Source organism: Scylla paramamosain, chromosome 29 (assembly GCF_035594125.1).
Source record: "Scylla paramamosain isolate STU-SP2022 chromosome 29, ASM3559412v1, whole genome shotgun sequence".
NCBI lineage: Eukaryota > Metazoa > Arthropoda > Malacostraca > Decapoda > Portunidae > Scylla > Scylla paramamosain.
In genome coordinates, this window is record NC_087179.1 from 16259380 (window position 1) to 16269379 (window position 10000).

Genomic DNA, 10000 nt, shown 5'->3' on the forward strand with positions numbered 1-10000 from the left:
CTTCCACTGGTCACTGTGCTTCTGCAGGAGAACGAATCCAAATCCGTGCATCCTTGAGGCGTCAGTCTGTAGCATCGTTGGTAATGATGGGTCGAAGTATGCCAAGACAGGTGGGCTGACGAGACACTGTTTCACCTTCTCAAACGCCTCTTCATGGTTAGGAGACCAGCACCAACTGTTCTTCGGGCGTAAGAGATCTCTGAGGGGTTGTGCAGCTGCAGCCACAGCAGGAGAAAAGCTTCCAAGCTGGTTTGTAAGACCCATGAATGATCGTAAGTCGGTGATGTGCTGTGGTCGTGGGAAGTCAGAGATTGCCTTAACTTTCTTTGAGTCTGTCGTGTAGCCTTGTCCAGAAACAGAGTAACCACAGTAATCTACCACTCTTTCCGCGAATGTAAACTTCTGTGGGTTGAGAGTGATGCCGTGCTGGTCACACCGCCGCACAATCTGAATGACATGGGCTAAGTGCGCACTGTAGGTGGAGTCATAGGCCAGGATGTCGTCCACGATCTTGATGGTGTTAGGTATGTCGCCGAGAGCTTGGTCTCCTCGACGGTTATACTCGTCTCCAGACGAGACGAGACCCATAACCGCTCGCCGAAACTTGTACCGACCCCAAGGTGTTATGAAGCAGGTTAAATCCTGGTCTTCTTCTCTAATGGGGACTTGAAAATACCCCATCTTGGCATCAAGAGTGGTGAACCAAACTGCTCCGGTCCCGATCGAGGCGATGGCGTCATGAGGTGAGCGCACTGGATACACGGGCCTCTTCACGTAACGGTTGAGTCGTGTCAGGTCAACACACAGCCTTACACCAGATGTCTTTTTTGGGACAGGCACGATGGGGTGGCACCATGCCGTAGGGTAGTCCACACTCTCGATGATTCCCTTGTTAAGCAGCTCTTCCAACTGGCTCTTAATTTCTTCACGCCAATTGTAAGGGATTGTACGAGATGCTGTTACGGCGAAGGGTCGAGCGTCGTCTGTCAACTCGATGGCCATAGATCCACCAGCCATTGCACGTAAACCTTCCTTTGCTTCGAAGACGCTGGGAAAGGCCTTGATCACAGCAGCAGCGTGCCCCGCACGCTGCTGTGGCGTTGGGTCGTAGGAATGAGGCCAGCTGATCACTTCTGTGGGCGTAGATAGAGGTGGCTGCGAGGCGGTCGGGTACTTGATGGAGCTGTTGCCGGTGTGCTGTTCTTCCCTGCGTAGCGGTCGGATTTGAGCCGGAAAATCTTCGGGGAGGATTCCGAGAGCGATGGAATCGTACCAGCTAAGCAGCGCCCCCTTCACCTCCTTCACCACGCTCACAACAGTCTCAGCTTCCCTGTCGCCCAGTTGCAAGTGCGACGAGAAAGTTCCTACACAGGTGAGGGGGTGATTACCGGCAGCATAAAGTCCATCACCATCAGCGGGCGCCAAGCTGGAGGGCGGGATTCCAAGGAGTGTTGCCGTGTCGAGGCCAATAACGGTCGTTTCGGCCCCAGAGTCAGGAGTCCACGTAATCTTGTCTCTTCCAGCGGGATGTGTGGCGGTAATGAGCACCTGGGGCGCAGGTCGTGCCGTCACCGTCTTTGTGTATACGCCTGATAAGAGCTGGTATACACTGGCACTGGCTCCCCGCCTCGGGCCTGCACCGCGATGAGGAGAGACAGTTGCTGAGGAACTCCTCGAAGCTCCTCGTCGTTTCCTCACTGTCTGCTGACATACACTCGCAAAATGCCCTCTTTTCCCGCAGTTACGACACACTTTATCTATTGCCTGGCATCCCCTTTTGTCACTGCGACAATCTTTGCCACAACGATAACAGCCCGTGGGGCTTGAGCCCCCGAAACTGCCCTTCCTGTAGTTCGAGACAGCGTTCACACCATGGCTCGAAGAGTGAGAGCCGCCCCTTAGTACTGCACTACACTGGTTAGCGCTCTCTGATGCTCTGCAAATATCTATGGCGTTTTCAAGGGTGAGTTTCTTGTTTTCCAGCATGCGTTTCAGAGCCACTTCGTCTTCGTGTCCCAACGACAATTCTGTCACGCAGCTGATGGTTTATGCACTGGTCGCAAAAGTCACAGAAATTGGCGATTTCCTTTACAGCACATAAAAAGTCGTCAAAACCTTCTTGCGTTTCTTGCACGCGGGAGTAGAAGTCTCTTCTATCCATGATGATGTTGCGCTGGCTTCGCAGGTACTCACACATTGCATCGAGGATGGTTCTTAACTCCGCGTCTCTCGGTAAGCTTATCCCGTAGCGAAGTGTACGGGTCCACTCGTCGTCTAGGACAGCAGCGAGTGCCGCCCTCTGCTCAGCCAGGGAGAGACAGTCTATCCTGGCGAGGGTTACGTATCCTTCAAACTTATGGCGCCACGTGTCGAACTCACGTAAAGATGCTGACGCCGTTAAGTGAGGAATGATGGTGGCGGACGTCGGGAACCTCGCGCCCTGGGTAGACGTGCTGCGGGCTGTGGTTTCGCCTTCACTGCTCGCCGTGGTGCGACTGGGAGCTTGTGTCCCCACTCTCTCCAGCAGCTGGGTTAAACGCTCCTCGCGAGCCTGACTCTGCTCCGACTGTCGCGCTAGCAGGGCAGCCAGCGCCTCCAACTGCTTCTCCATTCTGCGCCGTACCCACTGCAGCCTTGTCCTGATCCTACTCACTGCGCCATGTTCGACTCTTGACCAGCAGGGGCACAGGAAACGCAGGTAACAGTGCAGGTGTTTATTCACAGAAGGTGTGAACAGAAGGCTGGAGGTAGGTGATCTCCCGGCGCCAGGCCGCGCACTTCCACTTAACACGTATGACTGAAGCCTAGCTCGTTCACTCATACACGTATTCATGCCTCACACAAGTCTCGCTCATTCACTCGTTCACACAACTAGCTAACAACCACACAACCACCACCACCTCGACCACCACCACAAATCAATAACACAGTCTTCCTTTACACATCCCAGGTGATATTTCCCCGTGGCAGGACTTGTGGGAATTGTGCGTATTTACCCACGGCGAGGAGGGAAGGCGGGGAGAGGAGCGACCAGTAAGGAGCAAGATAAATACACGTTTTTTTTAAAGGGAGAGAAGTGGAGGAGAAGGTGGAATGGAGACAGACGGATTGACACATATTTTAAGGAGGAGGAGGAGGAGGAGGAGGAGGAGGAGGAGGAGGAGGAGGAGGAGGAGGAGGAGGTACATATAGATAAATATAGATGAGACATTTTATCGTTCAAAAAATACAACACAGGCCAATATTTTCAGAGAGAGAGAGAGAGAGAGAGAGAGAGAGAGAGAGAGAGAGAGAGAGAGAGAGAGAGAGAGAGAGAGAGAGAGAGAGAGAGAGAGAGAGAAACAAATATACAGACAGACAGCCAAGTAATCAACCAGCCCACCAGCCAGCTAAACTAACAAAGACAAACAGACAGACAGACAGACAGACAGGCAAACAAACCGTGACAAACAGACAGACAAACAAAGGATGGAATTGGATATTATTTTCAAACTCCATTACTACCTAGAAAGAGAGAGAGAGAGAGAGAGAGAGAGAGAGAGAGAGAGAGAGAGAGAGAGAGAGAGAGAGAGAGAGAGAGAGAGAGAGAGAGAGAGAATCTCACCATCCCCCACCCCCCGCTCTCTCTCTCTCTCTCTCTCTCTCTCTCTCTCTCTCTCTCTCTCTCTCTCTCTCTCTCTCTCTCTCTGAATATAAATGAATGAAACGATATATTTCAATTTAAAGAATTTTTCCTTAACAATTGTAATATGTTTTATACTTATAAAAGAACCATTATACATATTCAAAATAATATTTTGAGTTATTTAGAATATGGTTCAGATAAAAATCATATTTCTCTTTTTATAGAAATAAAAACACGTAGAAAGCTTTTATTAAATATATAATTCTTATGTAAATATTCTTCTGCATTTTATAATTTAATCATCTATAACCTTCAATAAAAATTTTGATTGTAAATTTTTTTCAAATTTTTTTTATACAGGTTCGGGCCTGCGTTAAAAAAAAAAATTGAATTTAAATAATTTTTGCATAACAATTATGAGATGATATCTACTTAAAAATGGAACCATTACACATATGAAAAATAGTCATTTGAGTTCTTTAAGGTACGATACAGACAAAAATCATATTTCATTTTTTTTAATTACGACAAAAAACAATTTTTCAATAGATATATAATTACTATATCACTATTCTTCTTCTTCATTTTATGATTTAATCATCTATAACCTTGAATGAAAAAATTTTATCGGAAATTTAAAATTATGCGTTCAGAAATTTGAAAAAAAAATGTAAATTTAAAGAGTTTTTATGTAACAATTGTGATATGTTCTTTCCTTAAAAAAAAAGAAGTTATACATATACAAAATGGTCTTTTGAGTTCTTTAAGGTACGGTACAGACAATAATCATATTTCACTTTTTTTTTAAATTACATGTAGAAAACACACTTTTTCGATAGATATGCAATTTCTATATCGCTATTCTTCTTCTGCATTTTAAGATTTAATCATCTACAACCTTCAATGAAAAACTTTTATCGGAAATTTTTTCATTTTTTTACAGATCTATGTCCAAAATTTTGTAAAAAATTTGAATTTAAAGATTTTTCACATAACAATTGTGATGTGCTCTTTACTTAAAAAAAAAAGAACCGTTATACATATGCAAATTAGTCTTTTGACTTCTTTAAGGTACGGTGTGGACAATAATCATATTTCACTTTTTGTAAAAAATTACGACACATAGAAAACAGTTTTTCAATACATACATAATTTATATATCGCTATTCTTCTTCTGCATTTTATGATTTAATCATCTATAACCTTCAGTGAAAAAATTCTATCGGAAAAAAATACAGGTGTTCAATTCTAAATTACCTGTGTTCTAGATTTTGAAAAAAAAAAAAAAAAAAAATTGAATTTAAAGAATTTTTACATAACAATTGTGATATGTTCTTTACTTAAAAAAGGACCTATTATACATATGCAAAATAGTCTTTTGAGTTTTTTTTTAAGGTACGGTACAGATAAAAATCATATTTCACCTTTTATAAAAAATTACGACGAGTAGAAAACACACTTTTTAAATAGATGTATAATTTATATATCCCTATTCTTCTTCTCTACGTATTGACTTAATCATTTATAACCTCCAATGAAAAAATCTCATCGGAAATTTTTTTCAATTTTTTTTACAGGTCCGGACCTGCGTCCAAAATTTTGTAAAAAAAATTGGATTTAAAGAATTTTTACGTAACAATTATGATAAATTCTTTATGTAAAAAGGAACTATTATACATATGCAAATTAGTCTTTTGAGTTTTTTAAGGTACGGTACAGATAAAAATCATATTTCACCATTTATAAAAAATTACGAGTAGAAAACACACTTTTTAAATAGGTATATAATTTATATATCCCTATTCTTCTTCTCCAATTAATGATTTAATCATTTATAACCTCCAATGAAAAAATCTTATCAGAATTTTTTTTCAATTTTTTTACAGGTCCGGACCTGCGTCAAAAATTTTGTAAAAAAAATTGAATTTAAAGAATTTTTACGTAACAATTGTGATAAGTTCTTTATGTAAAAAGAAACTATTATACATATGCAAAATAGTCTTTTGAGTTTTTAAGGTACGGTACAGATAAAAATCATATTTCACCTTTTATAAAAAATTACGAGTAGAAAACACAGTTTTTAAATAGATATATAATTTATATATCCCTATTCTTCTTCTCCAATTATTGATTTATTTATATTTTGACTTCTTTAATTCAAAAGATTATATTCATTTATAACCTCCAATGAAAAAATCTCATCGGATATTTAAAAAATTTTTTTTTACAGGTCCTGCATCCAAAATTTTGAAAAAAATTTGAATTTAAAGAATTCTTACGTAACAATTGTTTTAAGTTCTTTATGTAAAAAGGAACTATTATACATATGCAAAATAGTCTTTTGAGTTTTTTAAGGTATGGTACAGATAAAAATCATATTTCACCTTTTATAAAAAATTACGACGAGTAGAAAACACACTTTTTAAATAGAAGTATAATTTATATATCCCTATTCTTCTTCTCCAAGTATTGATTTAATCATTTATAACCTCCAATGAAAAAATCTCATCGGAAATTTTTTTCAATTTTTTTTACAGGTCCGGACCTGCGTTCAAAATTTTGAAAAAAATTTGAATTTAAAGAATTCTTACGTAACAATTGTGATAAGTTCTTTATGTAAAAAGGAACTATTATACATATGCAAAATAGTCTTTTGAGTTTTTTAAGGTACAGTACAGATAAAAATCATATTTCACCTTTTATAAAAAATTACGACGAGTAGAAAACACACTTTTTAAATAGATATATAATTTATATATCCCTATTCTTCTTCTCCGATTATTGATTTAATCATTTATAACATCCAATGAAAAAATCTCATCAGAAATTTTTAAAAATTTTTTTACAGGTCCAGACCTGCGTTCAAAATTTTGTAAAAAAATTGAAGTTAAAGAATTTTTACGTAACAATTGTGATAAGTTCTTTATGTAAAAAGGAACTATTATACATATGCAAAATAGTCTTTGGAGTTTTTTAAGGTACGGTACAGATAAAAATCATATTTCACCTTTTATAAAAAATTACGACGAGTAGAAAACACACCTTTTAAATAGATATATAATTTATATATCCCTATTCTTCTTCTCCAATTATTGATTTAATCATTTATAACCTCCAATGAAAAAATCTCATCGAAAATTTTTTTGAATTTTTTTTACAGGTCCGGACCTGCGTTCAAAATTTTGAAAAAAATTTGAATTTAAAGAATTCTTATGTAACAATTGTGATATGTTCTTTACTTCAAAAAGAACCGTTATGCATATGCAAAATAGTCTTTTGAGTTCTTTAAGGTATGGTACAGATAAAAATCATATTTCACTTTTTATAAAAAAATTACATGTAGAAAACACACATGTTGAATAGATATATAATTCTTATATCACTATTCTTCTTCTGCATTTTATGATGTAATCATCTATAAGCTTCATAAAATTATTTTATCGGAAATTTTTTCCAATTTTTTACATTTGTGTTCAAAATTTTGAAAAAAATTTGAATTTAAAGATTTTTCACATAACAATTGTGATGTGTTCTTTACTTAAAAAACAACAGTTATATATATGCAAAATAGTCTTTCGAGCCCTTTACGGTACTGTACAGACAAAAATAATGTTTCACTTTTTATAAAAAATTACGACACGTAGAAAACACGCTTTTGCAATAGATATACAATTTCTATATCGCTATTCTCCTTCTCCATTTTATGATTTAATCATCTATAACCTTCAATGAAAAAATCTTATCGGAAATTTTTTTCAATTTTTTTAAAGGTCCGGACCTGCGTTCAAAATTTTGTAAAAAATTTGAATTTAAAGAATTTTTACGTAACAATTGTGATATGCTCTTCACTTAAAAAAGAATAGTTATACATATGCAGAATAGTCTTTTGAGTTCTTTAAGGTACGGTACAGACACAAATCATATTTCACTTTATATAGAAAAGTACGAGACGTAGAAAACACTTTTCAATAGGTTTATAATTTCTATATTGCTATTCTTGTTCTGCATTTTATGATTTAATCATCTACAATCTTTAATGAACAAATTTTATTGGAAATTTTTTTGAATTTTTTCTTACAGGCGAAGACGAAAATAACAGTATAATCTTAGGTAGCGTCCCTATGTCAGTGATGGTGATGGTGGTGGTGGTGGTGGTGGTGGTGGTGGTGGTGGAGGGTCTTACCTTAGCAGTGATGTAGAATAAGTTGTTGAGCACCATCTCAGTGGCTTCAGCGGACCCCCAGCCTTCCCTCCGCAGGTTCGACCCCCGCCCTTCGTCACCGTAGTACTGAGAGAGAGAGAGAGAGAGAGAGAGAGAGAGAGAGAGAGAGAGAGAGAGAGAGAGAGAGAGAGAGAGAGAGAGAGAGAGAGAGAGAGAGAGAGAGATAATAAAATAGGATGTGAAGGGAAGATGAAAACAAAACAGAGAGAGAGAGAGAGAGAGAGAGAGAGAGAGAGAGAGAGAGAGAGAGAGAGAGAGAGAGAGAGAGAGAGAGAGAGAGAGAGAGATAATAAAATAGGATGTGAAGGGAAGATGAAAACAAAACAGAGAGAGAGAGAGAGAGAGAGAGAGAGAGAGAGAGAGAGAGAGAGAGAGAGAGAGAGAGAGAGAGAGAGAGAGAGAGAGAGAGAGCGAAGCAGAAACAGGAAGAAAAGATAAAATTACTGGATTAAACCTAACGAGCAAAGTCCCCCAAAGCAATTTATTACACCACATTTCTAAGTCTCCCAAAAAGCATCCAATACTAGCTACTACGCCCGCCTGTTGTGGGTATACATCACCACACGTCAGACATTGCTTCCCACTCCACACATGGCTGGGGAGGAATACTAAGTGAAAGGGGGAATAACAGCATAATCTTTTTTTTTTACTTCATTACTTTTTTTTTCTTTTCTTCTTCCCTTCTGAGTCTAATGGACGCTGGCAAGTTTCCCCACAAAATACTGCAATTCAAAGCGTTCCTGGTCGTATTCGGAATATTGTCAAACTCCAAACGTTTCTACTTCATTTCGAGTGCATAGTTATAATTACTTTACAGCACTGGGAAATACTGGGCACGGACACAAGCAGAACTGAATGCCTGACTGAGAGGGACACGTATAGCTAGATAGAAGAGATAGTAAAAGATTGCCTGCATCCTGTACTTCACCTTTTTGTACCAGAGAGAACAAAAAAATAAAGTGTACGTATGAATTATTACTCTACACCACAGTAAGGGGAATGCATGGACAAAAGCGAGAGAGAAAGGGAGAATTACTGACTGAATGAAAGACTAACTGAAAGGCTCGTATATATATAGAGAGAACACATCGAAAAGATTACGAGTCATGGACCTTATCTTTTTGTAACTAAGGATTAAAAAAAAAATGATAGAAGGGTCGCCAGCACACACACCCACAGACACACGAAAGCTCAGATCACACAGCATTCAACATTCAGTAGTGCATACGAGAGAGGTATTAGTCAAGAGGGGTATACAAAGGAAAGCGTAAATACCAACCTGGCAGTAGTGGGGGGCGTGTGGCGGAGCTGCGGGAGGCGTGGAGGGGTCAACCAGCTCCATATTGTATAGCCACGGCAGGAGGTAATGAAGAAGTAATTGCCTCACTGCACATCTCGCCGTCTGCAGCCTGTAACTCACCTCTGTAGAGCGCGGTAAGGAAGGAACAGGTGATAAGAGGCAGGTGCGCGTTATCAGTGACGGGAAATCGATAACCCTTTGAGAGATGCTGGTTTAATCGTCTTATTGCATGATCCTCAACCTATCTCTCTCTCTCTCTCTCTCTCTCTCTCTCTCTCTCTCTCTCTCTCTCTCTCTCTCTCTCTCTCTCTCTCTCTCTCTCTCTCTCGTTTACTGCGCCTCATCCTCTCGTCTTGTTTTCATCTGTGTCTCTCTCTTTTTCCCTCCCTCGATACATCTCGATTCCCTGTCCACACCTTGTTTTCTCTCTCTCTCTCTCTCTCTCTCTCTCTCTCTCTCTCTCTCTCTCTCTCTCTCTCTCTCTCTCTCTCTCTCTCTCTCGTTTACTGCGCCTCATCCTCTCGTCTTGTTTTCATCTGTCTCTCTCTCTTTCTCCCTCCCTCGATACATCTCGATTCCCTGTCCACACCTTGTTTTCTCTCTCTCTCTCTCTCTCTCTCTCTCTCTCTCTCTCTCTCTCTCTCTCTCTCTCTCTCTCTCTCTCTCTCGTCTTCTTCCCTTCATCAGTTTCCTTTCACACATTCTCCCTCTTACACCTGTTTTGCCCTCTCTCTCTCTCTCTCTCTCTCTCTCTCTCTCTCTCTCTCTCTCTCTCTCTCTCTCTCTCTCTCTCTCCAACACACCTGAGAACATGGGCATGGTGAGTTCCGGGTGCAGGTGAGCCAGCTGCTTG

At 39.5% G+C, this 10000-nt stretch overlaps 1 protein-coding gene across 1 annotated transcript in view; it reads right to left on the minus strand.

The window, feature by feature from the left end:
* Positions 1-10000, minus strand: part of LOC135115647 (protein furry-like) — a 99106-nt gene that overhangs the window by 36118 nt on the left and 52988 nt on the right. Inside the window, exons 23-25 of the mRNA XM_064032570.1 lie at positions 9951-10000; positions 9127-9269; positions 7809-7913 (exon numbers count right to left, since the gene is read on the minus strand). The exon at positions 9951-10000 is cut by the window's right edge and continues 70 nt beyond it. Of these exons, the coding sequence (XP_063888640.1) occupies positions 7809-7913; positions 9127-9269; positions 9951-10000 (298 nt within the window). The remainder of the gene's footprint in view (positions 1-7808; positions 7914-9126; positions 9270-9950) is intronic.